This window comes from Phaenicophaeus curvirostris, chromosome 3 (assembly GCF_032191515.1).
Source record: "Phaenicophaeus curvirostris isolate KB17595 chromosome 3, BPBGC_Pcur_1.0, whole genome shotgun sequence".
Taxonomy (NCBI): Eukaryota; Metazoa; Chordata; class Aves; order Cuculiformes; family Cuculidae; genus Phaenicophaeus; species Phaenicophaeus curvirostris.
This window is the reverse complement of record NC_091394.1, coordinates 73,355,115-73,375,487: the sequence shown is the minus strand read 5'-3', so window position 1 is coordinate 73,375,487 and position 20,373 is coordinate 73,355,115. Positions and strand designations below refer to the sequence as shown.

The 20,373-nt window shown below is 39.8% G+C and overlaps 1 protein-coding gene across 6 annotated transcripts in view; it reads left to right on the top strand.

Annotated features, from left to right (window-relative positions):
* RUNX1T1 (RUNX1 partner transcriptional co-repressor 1) overlaps nt 1-20,373 on the top strand; it is a 110,617-nt gene that overhangs the window by 49,276 nt on the left and 40,968 nt on the right. For 5 of the 6 annotated variants that reach the window (XM_069854333.1, XM_069854332.1, XM_069854336.1 and 2 more), the window contains 3 exons: nt 13,357-13,494; nt 17,109-17,350; nt 19,108-19,197. In XM_069854333.1, coding sequence (XP_069710434.1) covers nt 13,357-13,494; nt 17,109-17,350; nt 19,108-19,197 — 470 coding nt within the window. Of the gene's footprint in view, nt 1-11,245; nt 11,314-13,356; nt 13,495-17,108; nt 17,351-19,107; nt 19,198-20,373 lie in introns of those variants that run through there. The other variant, XM_069854335.1, reaches the window with a different exon arrangement.

Sequence of the window (20,373 nt, the reverse complement as noted above, 5' to 3'; positions counted from 1 at the left end):
TCTGATACAAGCCAAGATGCCATTGGCCTTCTTGGCCACCTGGGCACACTGCTGGCTCATATTCAGTCGGTTGTCAACCAACACACCCAGGTCCCTCTCCTCCAGGCAGCTTTCTAGACAGACTTCTCCTAGTCTGTAGCACTGCATAGGGTTGTTGTGCCCCAAGTGCAGGACCCGGCATTTGGCCTTGTTAAACCTCATGCCGTTGGACTCAGCCCAGCGGTCCAGCCTGTTCAGATCCCTTTGCAGAACCTCCCTACCCTCCAGCAGATCAACACTTCCACCCAGCTTAGTGTCGTCCACAAACTTGCTAAGGGTGCACTCGATGCCTTCATCCAGGTCATTGATGAAGACATTGAACAGGGCTGGACCCAGCACTGAGCCCTGGGGAACCCCACTTGTCACTGGCCTCCAGCTGGATTTCACACCATTTACCACCACTCTCTGGGCCCGGCCATCCAACCAGTTTTCCACCCAGGAGAGTGTGCGCCTGTCCAGGCCAGAGGCTGACAGTTTCTCAAGCAGAATGCTGTGAGAAACTGTGTCAAAGGCTTTGCTGAAGTCCAGGAAGATACATCCACAGCCTTTCCCTCATCCAGCAGCCAAGTCACTTTGTCATAGAAGGCGATCAGGTTAGTCTGGCAAGACCTGCCTTTTGTGAACCCGTGTTGGCTGGGCCTGATCACCCTTTTCTCTTGCATGTGCTTCATGATAGCACTCAAGATCACCTGCTCCATGACTTTCCCTGGCACTGAGGTCAGACTGACAGGCCTGTAGTTTCCTGGGTCCTCCCTGCAGCCCTTCTTGTAGATGGGCACAACATCAGCCAGCCTCCAGTCCAGTGGGACTTCTCCAGTCTTCCAGGACTGTTGGAAGATGATGGAAAGGGGTTTGGCCAGCACATCTGCCAGCTCCTTCAGTGCCCTAGGGTGAATCCTGTTTCCTTTCATAATTCCAGAATTGGCATTGGATAGTTGTTGCAGTTCAGCAGTTCTTTAATTCTTCATATACCAATCAGTTTAAACCTTGTGTCTTGTATTCTGAGTGAAGACCATAAAGAAACATGTCCTCACAGGAGATTCCAGTGCAGTTACTGCCTCTCTGTGCTTTTGAAAGGTCTCTGCTATTGGGATTTAGCTTTAATAAGTATGTGGTGCCAGAACAGTGTGTAGAGAGATCTATGTGAGCCATCCTAGTTAGTATTTTGTTGTTGTTGTTGTTCTCTGTATTTTAATTCAAAAAATAAATGGTGTTAAATTTTAGTAGGATGTTGTCAGATTCAGTTTTCATCACCTGGCTATAGTTGTGTGCTCGTGATCTGGATTCCTGTGACTGGATATGGTATGTAATCATAAGGATGCTGCTATCTGATGTGCTGCCTGCTGCAATTTTGCTTTTGGAGTGTTTCATATAGAAAAACCATCTCCCAAAGAGGATGAGGTGGATGTTGGAATAAGTTGACAGGGAGACATCTAACTTGTCAGGCTGAGGTGGATAGGTGGCAGTAGGAGGCACTGAAGATGGTCTGCTGTTGCAGCCAGTACTGCCTAGTTATTCTTTTGAGGAAGAAATGTTTATAGCCAAAATTTAGAAAGAAATACTTATGTTTGGTACTGTGGAAATGAAATGATACATACTGACATATACATGCAGAGTATCATAAGATTTCCTCCCTGTATCACATGGATGAGATTAACTTTTGATATTGGAAGGAACTTTTCTTAAAACATCTCCCCTTGCCTTTCTGAGTACCTTGCTGTTTGTTTTGAATTTTCCGCCGGGAAAAGCAGTTTTCTCTGTGCAGCTGCACGATATCGTCTCCCCCTGGTGGTCAGCAGCCACCTGTCAGAATTTCCAGCCACTCTTTGCCAAGGGAGGCTCCCAGCCAGACGGGTGTTTTATCCCCTTTTATCTGACACTCTGGTCTCCGCCTGCAAATACTGCAGATGCATCCTAGGGCTGCTACCGCCCCATGGGAAGAGGGTGCCCTGCTGCCCTCTCAACAGCCAGAGTTTCTTTCCTCCTGTTGAATATTCTTCCTTTTCTCATAAAAATGGCTCCTCTTCTGGTTAATCTGCTTCCCATGGAAGCAAAGAGTATATCTCCAAGTAGACCCAAAGCCAAATGTAGGGTGTTCCCATAGCATGGAGATTTAAATCTGCTTTTCATAAGGGTAGCATGTATAAGAAAATGTGCCACATTACCAAGGGTTAAATGCATCCGAGTTGAGCATTCAGAGTTCAAACACTTCAGACTTCTTTACTTTGTCAATATTTCTCTTGCACTTGTGGCATTGAGTGGTTTCTTTCTGGTGTCTGACTTCTCACCCTGCAGTTTCCCCTCCATTGAACATTCCTTTCAGTATTATTGAAGACTATTTCTTTTTTGCCATTTTCTAAAGTAGAATGTGAAAAAAATAATCAAAATAAATTGCAGTTAAGTATTTTTCTGTACAAAATCAAGTAAGTAAAACTTGATTAAATATGTTTGTAAGTGCACGCACACACATAGGCACTTGCTCGCACATATGCACATATATAGAAGCAACCATGGGAGCTGTACTGTTCCATATAAGTCAATATTAAATTGCTGTGTTGAAATAGCGCAATCAGCTGGTTTGATGAAAACAGCATTCTATAAATCTACAAACCTTTGGTTTTGTGTATTTCTTGGGGAAAAAAAAGATTGCATGTAATTTGAATCTGCCGGGCATGAAATGAAGCATGTTTTATACAACTGTCAAGCCTGGCAATGCTATGATACCTGAAAGTGTTTTAATATTTTGCTTCTAGTTTTTGTGGTTTCTGTAATAGTTGTTGGGTTTTTTTTCAATCCAGATTTCAGCCGTATGTTCAGATTTTTGGTTTGGATTTTCTTTGTTGTTTGTTTTTTTCTTCAATCTGATATTTAAAATTCAAAACAAAGGGAAGATACTTTTAAAGAAGGAAGTTCTAAGTTTTATTATGCAATAGTAAGACTGCTGTGATGTTTTAAAGTCTGGAAATGTTGCATGTAATTGTACGCCCTGTGAGTGGTCTCATTATTTTACCTACAGCAGTTTTCAGTATCTACAGTTAGGCAGGTGTTTCTATGTCTTTCTGGGGCTGGGGACTGCAAGGCTGACCCAGCACCTCTCTTTCTGGGTGAGCTCACCTTATTTCTGTGCCATTGTGAATTTATGTGAATTCACTGGCTTCAGAAGAAGATTTCCTCTGGTTTTATGTTTGTTAGTGTGCTTTTACATGATATACACAAGTTCCTTTCTTTTCCTCTTCCTTTACTGCTAATGGTAACAAAAGTTTAGCTTGTAAGCTTACTTGTCAATAAATAATTACGTCATCGAAGAAAATATTTGAGATCGAGGGTCTAAATTTCCTGTGAAGTTTCTGAATCTCTCTTTACCCTTTCTCACTTCCCCTCTGCTGCTTTCAGGTGCATTCCATTGACTAATGTAAAAGACAGTTGGTGTGACATGCAGCATTGAGGGGGAGCTGACTTGTAACTAATAACGAGTATTTTCTCACACTCTGTCTAGACAGTCAGTCATGTAAACACAAGATGTCTTTAATGGCATCATCTGATGATGTGATATCATAGTCTTCCAGAGTGTGTGTTTCCACAAATGCTGAAGTACTGATTAGGGTAATAAATCGCACTGCTTGGTATTACACACTGACAGTCTTCAAGACAGGGGACAAGCCTGTTTCACTTTCCTTTTGCTAGTGGTGGCAGTAAGCAACAGTTGCAACACCTGAACAAGGGTTTCTGGAGGAAGTATGTTTAAGCATTTATTTTTCATCAGTGGTTTAATATCTGTCTTGGCTGGTTGAAAAGAAAGCAAGGAGTTAGATATTATGTCTGATGACTGAGGATCACTTATTCTTGTGGACACCAGCCATGCTGCTAGGGCAGTCTGAACGGCTCTGGTTCTCACGAGGCAAAGCACCTAGATCTAAATAGGAATGTTTATACCATCTGGCTTATCAGCCTTAGGAATTAATAAATTAGAAGCTCTAACTCTTCTTTTCACTGATTATATGGGGAGTCTAGTCAGCTAATTTAGCTGTCTGTGTTAGATGGGAGAAATTAGCAGCCTCCCTCAGCCTGGAGTGGTACTTGCTGTTGGGAGGGAGTTTGGCCTCCCGTGCTGTTTATCTTAAGGGTAAGGTCTTGCTTCTGTGCATTTGGCCTAGCTGAACAAACTTTTCGTCGTTTGGAATATTGCCACGAGGGGTTGGGCTATTGAATAGGTAAAACAATGCGTTATGGTCGAGCAGTGATTTTGGAGCTTGATCCACAAGGTGAGGAGCAATCTGTCCCAGATTGGCCAACACCACTCCACACTGTAAAGCATCTTGACTTGTGCATGGGGGATTCCTCAGTTTAAAAATAAAGAAGTATGTCCATTACTGCCTCAGTAGTCTTTATGTCTTCTAGTCAGATGTTTAACCATAGAAAATATTGCTTCCTACACCCATGTTTAATTCTTTTTGAGCCTAAAGGATTTCTGGCATGTTTTATAGATATAAGCAATGGCATTTAAAAGTACAGCGCTTTTTTTTTTTTTTTTTTTTACTGGAAGAGTAATTTAATATCCTAAGTAGCCCTGAAGATAAATAATTTATGTTTAGATTATTTCAGCTAGTCTGTATTGGAGACTTCAGTTCTAGTTAATCTAATGGACTCCTGGTATCAGTACTCTCTTTGGTCTTTTCTAACATGGATACAGCTATGCTTTATGCTATTTTTTAAATAATGTTTTAAGTGTGTTAAAAATAAAGAGGTTCATATTTATTTTGCCTTTACCTGTGTGTGGCAAACTACTTATTGCTAATTTAAGACCTTGCAAACTTTGGATTAAAAAATTAAATATGCTTCTGGAGAGCAAGTCTGGAAATTTTAATTGACATTGGGAAAGAAAATGTTTTATTCTTGCTGCTGGTGGAAAGGGCATCTGCTGTGTGTGGTTTGTATGTAAGAGGATACAAACAATACCAATTCGATGTGGATAGCATTTGAGTTTCTTAGAGTTCAATCTAACTTGGTCTGTAGTTTGTCAGATAACATGCAATCATGATAAGGGTGGTCTTTGGTACAAAAAACCAATAACGGGTCAGGGAATCACTGGGAGTCTGCATCCAAAACCTTCCCAATAGTTTCCTCTATAAACACAGGAGAAGTGAAGGGGTTGACTGCTAATGTGTAGGGTTTGTCACCTCTGTAGATTGTAAGGGAGGCCAGGGAGTGAGTTTGACCAGCTCTGATTGTTCTTCATGCTGGAAGCAGTGGTCACCTCTTCGTCACTTCACTTAGGCCTCAATGTTAAGTGATCTGGTTTGGGAACAGCAGTAGTAGTTCCTGTGATGTGAAAGACAACCTCTCAACAAACAGTTTTAGTGTGGAAACTTGTCAACAAAGTGAAGTAGAAAAGAACCAGGAAATAACGTAAACAGCAAACCAGTATTTCCATAATCACTAAGAGAGAGTTTGATAATTAACTGCATTAGTTCAGCATAGATAAAGACATTTTCATGATGGTTGGTGGGTTATTTAGAATAAATCTGCGTTGTCTTCGCCTTTGGTACAGGACAACTGGTACATATTCAGCCATGACAAGGGAACTTGTAAATTTTATTTTCTGGGGGCTTACAGAAACTTTGGGCAGGTGACACTATTTGGCCCTTATCTGTTCTTGCTGATGTATTTAATAAACTATTGTGGTGGTGGTAGATCTAGTTTTAGAAAATATTCTTCCCTGCATTGCTTTGAACATTCCATCAAATTTACGTGATAAAATTTATAAAGCCAGGAAGGGGGAAAAAAGAGGCATTTGAAAAAACAAGGTGCAGTTCTGACAGTTTTTAATAATTAAGTAACTGAATTTATGATTGTTTTGAAACTGTCAAAACATGTCAGGTTATTAAATAAAAGAAAAAAAGATTATTTTTCTAATTTTTTCTCTTTAAATGAAATTATATAGCAAGGCAAGTTTATTTCTTTCAGGAGAAAATAAAACGTCCAAGTGAAGCCAAGACATAACATTTTTGTCTCAACTCTGAGATTAAATTCATGCATCGCTTATTTTTTAATACATTTAGCTATCTGGCCTTTATCTGCAAAGCTGTGAGCATCACACACATTTTTTTGCCAGTCAGCACATCTCACCCTGAAGAACTGAAACAAAAGAGTGTGCTTCTGGTTTTTCAGTTGATTGTAATGATGGTAGGACCAGTCAAGGCACCAGTATGGATGAAGAACGTGATGCAAAGCATTGTCTATCATTCGTCTAATTTACATCATCCACAAGCTTTTCCTATCTATCCCAGGAAACAGTAGCACAGAAATACCTTTCAGCTTTTAGGGGACTGCATTATTCTCAAGGCTTTTGCAGCACATCTGAAGAAAGCTCTGATGTCTTAGCCTGAGGTAACTTGAGTGAACTCCCTGCATGCAGAATTTCTTCTAGCTACTGCATATTAAATGAGAAGAAATGGGTAAAGTAAGTGTGCTTTAATTTATTTGGAAGATTAGCTGGTGATATGAAGTGTTCCAACAATCTAAGCAGAGGAGAACCAAGATAAGGCTGGAGCAAAGTTGTGATATTACTCTTGCAAAAGGATCACCTTCAGTATGTGAACTTCATACCCAGCTTGCTAAAGAGGCAGTAAAATGCCTTGAAAACTTTGCTGCGAACATCCATCACTCCCCTCATACACATTCTCATTTCCGATGGATAATGCTTGCAGGGGTAATGTTTTGTGACAAAAGATGGAGTCTGAGTTTCTGAGCTCATTTCTGATACTGCCTTTCTGCAAATCACCTAGAGAGTAAAAGTTCTGCACCAGGGAACTGGAAGCTGGGTGTTATTTTCTTTCTAGGCCAATAACTTGACCACATCTGGTGCTGACAGAAAGCTATGTCTATATTATGCCTATTTGGGATCAGTTGTTTATAGCACAAAAAAATCCATTGTGTTTAGATTGTTGTTTATTCATTAAGCAAAAGTCAGAAGGGTCAAGAGATGAATAGAATGAGAACTTGTCTGGTCTCAAATTTAAATCCCCAGCATGCTTGGCTGGGAGAGGGTCTGCAGCAGCGTTGTTCAAATGTCATGTGTTACGGCTGCAGCATAGGACTTAAAATTTTCCCTAGGTGTATGGTGTGGGTGGGTTTTGCATTCTTAAGTACTTTTCAGCAAAGGCAATGTGCTGGTTTTGGCTGGGATAGAGTTAAATTTCTTCATATTAGCTGGTATGGGGCTGTGTTTTGGCTTTGTGCTGGAGACAGGCTGTTAACACATTGATGTGGAGCAGCGCTAACAGCATCAAGACCTTTTCTGCTTCTCACACCACCTGACCAGCGAGTGAGTTGTGGGATGCTCAGGAGGTTGGGAGGTCATACAGATGGGAGAGCTGACCCCAGCTGACGAAAGGGATATTCCATACTATATGACATCATGCTCAGTGTATGAAAGTGGGGGAAGAAGAAGGAAGTGGGGGAACGTTTGGGCTAATGGCATTTGTGTTCCCAAACAACTGTTATGTGTGAGGGAGTCATGCTTTTCTGGAGATGGGACTGAACACCAGCCTGCTGAAGGGAAGTAGTGAATGAATTCCTGGTTTTGCTTTGCTTATGTGCACGGCTTTTGCTCTTAAACTGTCTTTATGTCAACACACAAGTTTTCTCACTATTACTCTTCTGATTCTCTCCCCCATCCCAACCGGAGTAAGTGAGCAGCTGTCTGGTGCTCAGTTGCCAGCTGGGGTTAAACCACAACAGGCAGATACCTTGTGCTATTGTCCTGTTCTCCATAGTGGCAGGTCTAAGAGGCAGGAGTTGAGGTTTTCTACAGACACTGCTTTGTAACAGTGCTGAGAGGCTTGACAAGAGCTGAGGGAGGGAAGGTTCTTTACTGACTGATCACATGACATCATTATGGATGGCAGAGTTATGTCATTTGTCCTCCTATGTGGACTTGAGGTTTTCTGTCTCCCAGTTCATCGCTACTGTGACTCAGAACCTGTAGTTGTTACCTACTTTCAAATTCCATTATATCCCACTCAAAAGAATCAAAATCAGTCTGATACCATCTAGGTGATAATCATCAGTATTACATCCTACAGATTCAGGTCTCAATTGACATAATCAGGGTTGCAGGGGCGGGTTCTAATCCTTTGTGTCATATGCAGGTTTGTACTGTCTCTGAATTTAAAGGCAACAAGACAATGGGCTCTTTTAATTTGACAGTTTTGTTTATATTTTTAACATGTTGGCATAGAAGTAGTAAGTACTGTACAACCAACACAGAGCTTCTTCTAAGAATCTTTCGTGCCTGAATATACATCTGGAACTGTTTGCATTAACTAAAAGTAAAATAAATGCCACAGCATATTATACCATACTTTTTTTTATTTAAAAAAGGAAATTGAAAACACACCACTTCTAGAAATGCTTGACATTGAATTTGCTATTGAAATCGTATCAGTAAAGTATTTATATATTCCATATTTTGTTCCATACATCAGCTTTCCTTGATGCGTTAGACTTGGAAGGGTGCCACGTGAGCTGAAATGTTGCCATATATGAAAGACCGCCTTGTTTTAAAAATGGACTAAATCATTTAAGATACAGGAAGTAGAGTAAATCACTTTAAATAAATGCACATCTCTCTTGCTCTGCCCCTGCTGTTGCACATTTTACTTTGTCTCTTCCCTATTTATCTTCAGAAGTTGGCTGCTTACGGTAAATACAAGTGTTCATCTAACAGCTAAATAACTCCAACTATAAAAATTGAATGAATGACTAGGACAGTATAGTTTCATGAACCAAGAAATCCACAGAAGAACTATCATAATTTAAAGTAGGTTTTACAACATTCTTTAATATAAAATGGAGCAAAAAACTTCTGTGGTAAAATCACAGTTCTTAGCCCTATGCTGGAAAAGACATTTAAGAACGTGTATTTCAAAATGTTTGGTTTGGTTATTTTTTCTTTTTTTTAAATAAAAAATATAATCCGAAGCAAATGCAATATATCTCTCCATACTTGAAACATATTTTCTGAATTTATTCTAAGTCTTTTGCTGCACCAGAGGGTTGTGTGTATGGATTAGGACTAGACCATTATTTCACCATCTATCCCCATACTGTATTGATTGTAGCAAACACTACAGAATGAATTACAGATGTCTCCTTTTCCCTTTGGTTTGGAGAACCTCTGGTTTCAGCCCCATTTGATCCAAACTGGGCTACAGACTGTAAGTCTATTGCTGCTTAGAGGGATTCAGTGGAAGAAGTCTGCACCTGGAAGAAGTTACACTCTATGTACTCAGCCTGCTCTCTGAAATATGTGATGTGGTGGGATACTGCTTGTATGAAACTTTTTGTTGTGTCCCTGCTAATTCAGGATTATTATTTAAAATGTCAGAGTCCAGCAGGAAAAAAAAAAGAATTAGAACTAGCTTTGCAAACAGGGAATGTTGTTTGACACAAAAGCATAAAACTTTTTGACTTCAAGAAATTAAGCAATTTTAAGACACAATTTTCCTTTTAAGTTCTTCCAAATTTCAGACAAAGTCCTTTGTGTATGATCTTGTATTATAAAACTGGAACAAATGTACATGAAATCTTACACAGGCAGGTTTCACATGTTAAAAATAGTTTTTCCTGTTGAGGGATACTTTCTTCCTCTCCCAAGCCCTTATCACCTCTGAATGTACTGATACCAGAATATCCACAGAGAGCTTGCATGAAAAATTTCTATATGGAAAAAGCCCTGATGGAATTCACATGGTTTAGGTGAAATTTGGCTAGTGATTTAAATGCCATTCTGCCTTTAGCTTTCGTATTTTCAGGCTGTTTTTCAACAATTAAAGTAGAAAATGTTATGTGTGTGTTTGGTTTTAAATTGAAAAATAATTATTTGTAGAAGCTAGAATCGTAGGCTAAGTAACACTTTTATCAGCCGTGGCTCTGTTTTGTGCTCCATCACCACTACATCCCCTAGAGATCTTCCTCTTAAAAACAGAGCTGCTGAAGTTCTCTGTGGTTGCGGGTGGTGGGACAGGTGGGTGCAGAGCTCCTGTAGCCAAGTGCTCCCAGCCCCATAGCTCCCTCAGAAGTTAGGAAACAGGCTGGAGAGGCAAGGAACAGGTCAATAGTAGCAGTGTGAACAGAATGGTTCCTGTAGGAGATGGTGGAAAGGTGGGTTGTAGAGACTGCAATGGAGCAGGCTGTTCTCCTGGGTGGTGTGTTTATGGTGATGTTTTCCAATCACGTGGAAAAGCTTTTCACTGTATTGCTTCAAAAGCCTTCCCACCGCGCCCCCCCCGGAAACTTTCTGCTCTGACAAGATAATCTTGTACCCTGATTTGAAGTGTTTTGAGGTGTGCTTGAGAGGAGACTTGTATCTCCTTACAGAAGGCAGGGCTAGGGAACTTGAAGACAGCCAGAGATAAATCTGTCTGCCTGCGATCATACAGTAGCAGAGTGGGGTTTAAGGCTTTCAGAGAGGGAGAGGGAGGTTAAGAAAATGGTAAGTGGCATGTAGAGGATTATTTTTAACCCCTAAGAGATCCAGAGGAAAGTAAATAGGAAAATCAAGTCTAATGTCATCAGATTTATATGAGAAGAACAGGAGTCTGTGGATAATTTCAGCAATCTGCAAGCCAGGGTGGCAGACACTGTTAGAGGGAGTAAAAACCAGTTGGACTGCAGTAGAATGGCAAACCGAAATTGGAGGGCAAAACCAACACGCTACTTCCCACTACCATGTTCAATTTTAGTAACATAACATTGCCAGCTTTTTGGGAAAGCCTGCCCCCCTCCCATCTGAGTGAATTTCTGATCAAACCTGATCTTAGAGCAAAGGAGGGGAACAGGAGCAGTGTGGCTGGTTACGGGCTTGGGATCGCTTTTAGTTATCAACAGCTGAATTGGAGGATACAGGCTGTGCCTGCTCGCTGTGAGCAGCAGACTGTTAGAGGAGTTCGATTTCTCTCACTCCTCCTTCCACCCACCTCCATCTCCTCCGTGCCTGTGTCTGCGCTCCCACATGCTTCAAATCTGTGTACCTGGACTGCCTTCCCCAACAGTTCAATGTGAGTGTTAGCAGAATGAAAACCAGATGGACCAGCAGTTCCCACTGTTATCTCCCCACCAGCTCTGGCAAGCTTCCCTTTCTCTCTCCTTTCTTGGCATGGCAGAAATATTTGCCTTTATTTAGGAGGGCTTGGGCTCACTGCTGTGCCTCTATCCCTCTGTTGCAACATGAGCTGAAAGCTATTTATTCCCTTGTTGCTGAGGTTGGTTGAGGTGAGTGCAAGATGAATTCAGCTATTAAGGAAGCAATTAACATTTCAAGACGAGTTTTCATATTTCTTTATATTAAATGAATAGCTTGTTGAAGATCTAGATTTGACTGTTTTACTGTAGTGATATGGAAAGGAAATTTGTGTAGACTATGTTTAAAAACTTGCTTTTGTTTTCCAGCATGTAATAATTTACTGTTGCTTGATTTTGCAAATTAAACCTCACCCGTCTGTGTAGCAGACTTAATTTTTAAGCTAATGGATTTTGGATACTATTCCCCACATAGCTGAGGTTTACTAACCTTTTATCAACACTACAGATCCTATAATACTGTATCTGTATTCCCCTCATCCTGTTCTAGCGGTGTTTTAATGCTCATCTCCTGCAAACTTGTCTCTAAATTTTATACAAAATGAGTCCCTTTCCCTGAGAACTGAGGCATCATCTGTAGGCACTTCTACAAAGGGTGAAGATGTCTTCCAGAATTGCAGTACCTGACACACCGCTTCTCTGAGACGTAATTCCTCAGTTTCAGGCAGCTAAAGATTGGTGTATTTTGTGTGCTGTTAATTTTTGTGGTGATGTCTTTTGTTGTTTGTGTTTGAATTTTTTTTTTAAGCTTTCTGATAATTAAGTGTTTTGAGGCTCTTTCAAATCTACCCTTCCTTATCTAAATGTGTGGATTGCATTTACTTTATCTTGGTGTGTCCCAGGGTAAATTTTATATATGACTATTTGGTTGAAGTTTGTATGTTGTTAGTAAGAACAAGGAAAGCACGTCGCGGAGTGCAGTAACAGAATTTATAGAACGTGACGGACTTTGCTATTGTCTTGAATTAAAACCACAGACTTAGGCGTTTACCCATTAGCAGCAACACTTACTTGTTTTACAAAATAGTTTAATGAATCTTCACAAGACTTGTGGAGAACAGTGTTTAAAATAAATAAACCCAACCCCCCAAGTGAAGCAATGGAAGAATTTGGCTTATGTCCATTAAAAGCTAAACTTGATCTTGCTCAGGTTTACTGAAGATGGCCCACTAAACTCGTGGCATTAAAAAGGAAGCATTAATTTTTCTTTCAGTTGATAAATGTTGTCATGTTTTGCCCCTTCCTGATAAATGAAACATAAGGGTTTGGGTAGGTTTTTAAAAATGTTAACTTAGAGGTTTCCAAAAAAATGTCGGAAAAAGAAGGTGCTTCTATAGCTTCTGTACCAAATCTCTTGCATCTTTAGGTCTTTAGCTGGAAGAGAACTGTTAGTTTTTCTTCCTGGTTTTGCCTTTTCTTTGTTTTGTTTTCTTGGGGAGTTATGCTTCTACTTATCTTGCAGATTTGGAACAGTGAAGTTGTTCTTAATGTGCAAAAGTAAAAACTTAGATGCTTTTTTAAAAAAAACCCACATGTTTGTGTGATGACTGACACTACCATTTTGGCATGTTGTGTTCATTTTTCTGGTGACTGTAAGAATATCCAAGGGCAGGGTAGTAAAGTGATCCAGGAGGCTTGTGGCATTTAACGTAAGTTTCTCTACATGATCATGAAGAGAAGCAATGGAGATAATGGCAGGTGTTACGAAAAAGCGACATGAAGAGAGCTGGCTTCAACCAATAACCTACTCAATATCTCACCTGTACTAAAGAGCTTCAAGTTTTAGTTCTACAAAAGCTGTCATAAGAGGATTTATTAGCTCCATGTATCTCTTCATCTGTTTTTTTCCTCCTGGCTAACATGAGAGTCTTGAAGGGAGGTGGTATTACTGCAGCTCCGGGAGTGCTTGTGAGGTAGCATCTGCACGTGCTAGAAATAAAAACAAAAGATAATGCAGCACTGCTACAAATTAGGTCTTGCCATCTGTGTTACACCTTCTTAAGTAAGGTTTAGATGATGTAATTTGGGAAGAGCACACTGGAGTAGATAATCAGGTGTAATCTTCTGTGGCAGATGCTGAAATGTCTCACTTCTTCCATTAGCTTTTTAAGTTTTTTGTCAGAGGGGATGTGCTTGGGGAAGTAAATTGGTGTGTTCCTGTGGTGTGTGTTGCAGATCGCACTGAGAAGCATTCCACAATGCCAGACTCACCTGTGGATGTGAAGACACAATCCAGGCTGACGCCTCCAACCATGCCACCTCCTCCCACTACCCAAGGAGCTCCAAGAACCAGTTCATTCACGCCCACAACGTGTAATTAGACTTATTTTCTTCCTTTTCTTCCATGTTCTTTCTATTATGTAAGAAACCAAAGTGTGTGAAGGGACACCTGACGTGGCAGATGCAGTGTTTGGTTGTACTGTTATAAAGTAATTAAGAAAACTTAGATCACAACAGATTAATGCATCTTTAAGGTATTAAGACATTCTGCTCAGTTGTGCTGTTACTTCATTGGCGGCTTGGCTGCAGAGTCAAAGAAAGCGAGTACTGGTTTCCCATGTGCTTAATGATGAGACAAGTCTTTCTTTGAGAAGTACAGAAATACTACTTTTCCTCTTCATTTATGCCATTCTTTTGTTTAAAAGATCCCGTTCGCTCTTGTATAGAAACTTGGGGAGGGGGTTGTTTGTTTATATTTTAAAGTGGGGGTAATTCCCAAAGAAAATACTTGTCTTCGTTCCACCTATGACCAAATGAAGAATTCTGATTTAAGCACTATAAAGTGTGCAGCTAATATTGCTATAAAACAAAAAACAAAGACCTTTTATTGTTTTATCTAGAGATTTGTAGTCTGTGACCACTTCTCTAAATCACATGGGGCTGCATCTCTCTCAGTTTATTGGTGTAAACACACAAGAAACTCTACTAGTCTTGATGAAATTACTCTTAGTGTAACTGATATTTGAATCTGGCATGTTGTCTGGACTATTCTTTTCACAGCCATGAAGTGATCCACATTTCTTTTACCAAGATTTAGTTGCAAATTTTTTGGTCTCTTTTATACTGCCTTGTAATAGTATAAACATGAGAATGTGTTTGCATTTCACATTTTAAATAAAACATTTTTAGAACAGTAGAATACATATGCCTAAGCAGAATGAAGACAGCATCTTCTGTTTGTCTTGCTTATGTCTGTTTGGTCCCTTTCGGTCTGTTAAATACCTTATTTAAAATTCACCTCTATGCAGAAGGCCAGCTGGAGGCGTTTGTACTACTTATCCCAGGGAACCCTGTCCTGACAATTTACATTGAACTCAAACAGTGAGAAGGGTTTGTGCCAGCTAGTCACATAAACTCAAATTTAACCCAGTGACCCTGATCCTGCGAAGATTTATCTGTTTAGATTAACTCCAGCACCTGAATCCTCCTAGGAGCTGCTTTGGTCTAAAGTTAAATTGTTTCTAGTTTTTTTTCAGGGTGGTGCTCTTACAGAATAAGCTTTCCAGTGTGATGCACTTTGCACGGTTCAGGGTAATCTTTGGCAATCATAAAAGGAATAGGACAATGTTGTTCTTTAATCACTCTTATAATCCTCTGTCTGCTCACAGGATTTCTGAATATTTGTTTATTTGATTGGAAGGTGTGTGAACCATGGCTGGATTTTTGAGGCTGTGTATATGAAGACAAAAAGTTTAATTCTGATTGCCTTTTACCCTGTCAGATTTTGGATTGTGGCCTTAGCGGTTCCAGTTTGTACAGTAAACAGTCGCTTCTGTTTGAGTGTCTGTTACATCTACAGTGAGAATGCCTGCAGGCCAGGAAGATCATACTTGTTTTCTAGTCAAGAGTATGCTTGTTTTCTTTGGTGTAGATGATTAAAAACTCTTGATGTATAGTAGTTTAAAATTCTAAATACTAAATTCTGTTTTATTAATAATATGGTTTTGGTTTAGCAATGACGTATATCTTTGCCAGCTGGAAAATTCAGACACTGCAGAGAAAGAGATAAAATCATTAGTATGGAATGGGCTATTAAAAAGTTTTAGAGAAGCTAAAATATTTATATGTATCTTTCGTTGTGGGAGAAATTTTACCTGCCTTTCTTCTCCTCCTATCTATCCTAGGTAATGAATTTTGCTGTTCTGTGCTTCTTTGACTATAGCCCCAGGACCTCAGGTTAGAGTAGGACGCGTTCTTATTCTTCCCAGACCTCATTTATCAAGCTCATGATATGATGACTTTTGGCTATGCAACTTCCCAGCAATCACAATGTATTTGTTTATTCTAATATTGTATTCTACTGCAGCGCTTGGAGAGTGTGGCTTAGAGCTACACGTGGAGTTGAACTTGTTGAGGCCAGCTTCTTTCTGTTTCTGCTTTTTCCACTTTTTATTCTCTCTAGCCCACACAGCTAGATAACTAGATAGCCATTCAGATAGCTTTTTCTGTAATACATCCAGCAGGGCTTTTCAGTCACTAGTGCAAAAGCTCCATCAAAAATATCATGCTGATGATTTAAATCTGTTAATAGGCCAATGATTTAAATCTAGTGAAAGGTGTCCACCCTGAAAAAAGACTTGCTGTATAAAAATAAAGAAGGCTGCTGGAGCAAATGACAAAGAGAAAGAGATGTTTGGCTTCAGGGAGGTTGGTCATTAAGAAACACTGAAAGTTCTTTAAGTTGCTAGCTTGCCATGCTTATGCTTTTAAATAGGAAGTAATGTAGGTAATGCTCCTATGCATTTTTGAGTGTAGACAAGTTCCTGAGTTTTGGTGGTTTTTTGAGATGGGTTCTAAGTGACTTCCCAAAAAGAAATCGGCGAATTTCTGCAGGGTAGTGATCAGCCGAGTGTGGCTGCTGCTGCATATAGTCACATGCTGTGTGCTCACACCTGCCAGTGCACTTGGTACATTTGCATTTCTAGGGAGCCATCTTTTTTCTCGCCATTCGCTGTCATTTTGGTGAGTCAGATTCAAACAGCCTCAACAGTGTGTTTGACTGTTGCAGTTCCAAGTATCCTGGGTGGAAAAGGATGTCTTCAGTTTGATTCTCTGCTCTCTTCTGGGGAGTGGATAAAAGTCACGCTGAAATCACTGCCAAAAATTAACTGTTGTTTTCTTCAGTATGTCTGCATGAATCTCATTGCCATAAATTTTGAACATTTAGTACTTCAGATAATTATTCTCACAGCAGCCTTACAACAGGAGGGAAATGTTTTCTCATCCTTTTTTAGAGTTATGGTATTGGCACATAAAAGCTGATTTGCTCGTGGTCTTGGAGAAGTCTTCTGAAGTCTAGCTTCTTGCCATAGCTTCAAGGCTTCAGGCCACAGTGAGCATGGCATCATATGTACCTGCACTAACAACTTCATGTGCTCCTTGTGTTAGCAGCTAGGAAATCTGTATCAGAAAAAATAACCTTCTTATTGGGTGGTGTAATGTTAAAACATGAAACTCTTGACACGGCTGTCATTTGTGTGTACAAAATACAAGTAAAAATATTCAGAGATAAACCGTGAAATACGTCTGCACAGTTATTTTCTACCCCAAAGAGCAATTTTTTTCTTCTTTCTTCAGTCATACATGCTCTTTCTCTCTCTGTTTCCCTCCCTCTCTTTTTAAAATCCTCTGACAAAAGGCTGGTATTCAAATGATGATTTTCAGGTCCAGAAGCATTTCGAGGAGGCTGCATGAGAGGCAGCTGCTGTGACTTCCAATCTACACACCAATCAGTACTAGCTGTTGAGAAATAGATATAAACTGAAGACTGTTGCTCTGTCAAAAGGCTAATTATCCTTGATTGTGCAACTTAATTAATTTTGAGGTCAAGCACATTAAACATAAGTTGATGGATTTTCCCTGCTGTCTCCTTTCTATCTCTCTCTTTCACCTTCTATTTTATCCTCCTTTCTCTCTTTTTCTTTCAGTAACCAATGGCACTAGCCATTCACCAACGGCGTTAAATGGAGCTCCATCTCCTCCTAATGGCTTTAGCAATGGGCCGTCCTCTTCCTCTTCCTCTTCTCTGGCTAACCAGCAGTTACCGCCAGCTTGTGGAGCTAGGCAACTCAGCAAACTGAAGAGATTTCTTACAACCTTACAGCAGTTTGGCAATGACATTTCACCAGAGATTGGGGAGAGAGTGCGTACCCTTGTGCTAGGACTCGTGGTAAGCAAAAAACCCAATATAATAACTGTGATCTTTTTCTCTCCTTTTCCCTCTTTTATACTTGACGGGTTTATTTTATAAAAGAGCAAGTCACGTATGCTGCACATCATACTTCTAGCAAACATGCAAGAATGAAGCGCTGTCTCTTAGTGCCACAGCGAACATTGACTAGCTGCCTGTGAGTGGCAGCTATTCCCAACCAAATATGGGCTTGACACGTTTTGCCAGTGTAGCGTTATACTGTAATGTTGATAAAGGGATTTTGTTCTGTAATGGCTGCACCTCTAATGTAGACACACCTTGAATTACATAATGTAGTAAAATACAATTTGGCTTGTCTGGTTTAGTTGGCTGGGGAGAGGAGGATGCCATTACACATATAATGGCAGAATACTGATTAAAAGGATTAGCTGAATAGATGTTTGGACTGCAGTTATATAATGGAATACCTTTCCACAGTAACCTTTAAACCTGCCAGTGAGAGACTTGATGGTGCATTACTGCTACTTAAGTCACCTTATTTATATGGTTGTCTTTATGCAATTACATGGCTGAATGAAAATTTTAGCTTTTTCTTAACTACATCAGTCAAGTTGGGTCACTGTTTTACAGACAAATTGTTGTGAATCTGGACCAGGATTCTTTTTATTCCCAGTAAAGCCTCCTCTCTGCCAGGCATTGTTGTCTCCCATGTATCTCCTTCAGCAATAATTAGATGTACCAAGAAAAATGCTGTTGTGGTGCTCTAATTTACATCTGTTCTGAGCAGCTGCAGTTGCCATTGACTTCATTTGGAGCAAAGACTGCCAGCACTGTTTAGTGCTAGGGCTTGTACCTTCACAAAACACTACCTGACAGCAGTGGCTACCCCTTCACTTGAGTCCATGTCAAAAGGAATTTTAATGTAGGCAGCGTAACTTCAGTAAGTCCTACTCTCCTTTTGCTTCCATACGCAAAATGCCTGTTAAATGTGGTTTTGCTTGTCACATGGTTCTCTGTGGAAAGGGGAACTAGTAAAGAAACAAAGGACGGCTCTGGAAGCATCTAACTTACCTTGATTTTTAAGTCAAAAGTACATCTTCACTGTTAATTGCAGTTGATTTCTACTTTCACCTGAGCTGTGTTGAGCAAATTAAGAATCTTTTCCTTGGGAATATCCACATAGCACGTTATTCCTTTGGTCAGCCCTGTGCAGCACGTGGTCTTCATGATTATGCCTTCAGTTGCAAAGTAATGATTTTCTTACACAGCCTAGAATGTAGTAAGCATTTCTCTTTATAAGTACAAGTCCTCTTTATAAGTCCTCCTCAAACAGCAAGGAATGTGTCTTTTAAAAGTGAGAGGGTATTTTTGGTTTTGTTGTGGGGTTTTTTTTTTGGTTGGTTTTTTTTTTGGTGTGTGCATGTTAATTACCACTTCTGCACTGGGAACAAAATTACAAGAGGCTTCAATAGAAAATAAATGTTGAGAAAGGCAGCTCTCTTTAACCGATGTTTGAAATGTGAAAGCATTCCCATGCTTAGCACCTGAGAGCTTAAACTGTACTCTAAGCAACAGGCACTGAATGTCTGGGCTGCTGGTGGTTTCCTTTGAGTATTTTAATAAGGTAATAATTTAATATGTGGCATGCTTTTCTTTATCCTCTTACCAATAACAAGAACGAGTTATTAAGCAATTTCAGAATGCTTTGGTTACTGTTTTTCTTGCTAAGTGTTTTCATTATTTTGTCACCAAGACAGAATTCTTTTTCTCAACAGAATTCTACTTTGACAATTGAAGAATTTCATTCCAAACTGCAAGAAGCTACTAACTTCCCACTGCGACCTTTTGTCATCCCATTTTTAAAGGTATTGCACAGTTCAGTGATCTGGAAAGTATTTCAAACCGTAGTGTTGCTAGGTCACAGATGTGTGTGTTACAGTTTTTCTTTTTTAAGAGACTCAGGGAAATGAATAACATTTAAGGGCTTTTTTCCATTGCTTAGTGCATGGAACTTGACTGAGTGGTTTGGAGATCATTCCCGTCTATTCACAGGAACTGTCAGTTCCCAAATTCTATAATCACTGTTGTTTGTTTTATATTTTTAATTTGTAGGTGTAGAATAACTCTTGAGACTTCATTATAAGTATAATAATGTTACGTACTTGCAAAAAGCCAGAGTTTTGCAAACTTTGCATGATTCAGAGTAAGGAGATGTCAGGAATTCCTGCTACCAGCCCTTTTCTACATTGCTACCTATTATTAGTAAATGATGAGATTATGACACTTTGCCACACAAGGAAAAGACTATTTCTTTTGATTCCAGCCACCAGTACAAATACGGTGTCTTAAGAAGCCTGATGACTGTGTGCACTGGTTTATGCTAATGAACCTTTTATTAGAAATTAAAGATAAAAATCTCATCTAAAATCCAATTAATAAAATGCAACACAGGATGTGCAAAATGGGAATCAGGGAACCAACATCTTCTTTGAAGTCAGGAAGTTATTCTGCCTTTCACCTGTCAGTAACTACTTCCTCTGGACTGCTGTGATCTCTGAACAGCCTGTGTTGGCCTTCTCAAAGTATGTTGTGTTCTATTTTCATTTGGTTTAACTGTGGAGATGAATTTTCCCAGAGATAAGGTATTTATTGTTCCCATCTTGTTTCTTCCATTGTTAGTGTGTGGGTAGACAGTTTGCATTATTTTAGTCAGTGTGTAAAGTATTCCTAGCTATTCTGTTGTCCTGAAGCACTTGTATCCTCAATGGGTTTGCTTTCATGTGTTTTCAGTTCTTGGTTGTCTGTGTCACATGAGTTCTGTGCAGATACTATAGCTGTTACCTTGGTACGTTGCCAGATGGTTTCCTTTTGGAATTGAATATGCTCTTCCAGTTGCAGTTGTATCAACTCTGATATTCCCACTTAAATAATTCTGGTTTATTTTCATGGCATCTGGTTTGTTTTTGTTTTAAAAGCTGCTTCAGAATTGGCTTTGGTGCCAGGAGCTTGTTAGAAGTTGGAGTTTATCATTCAGCCTGCAA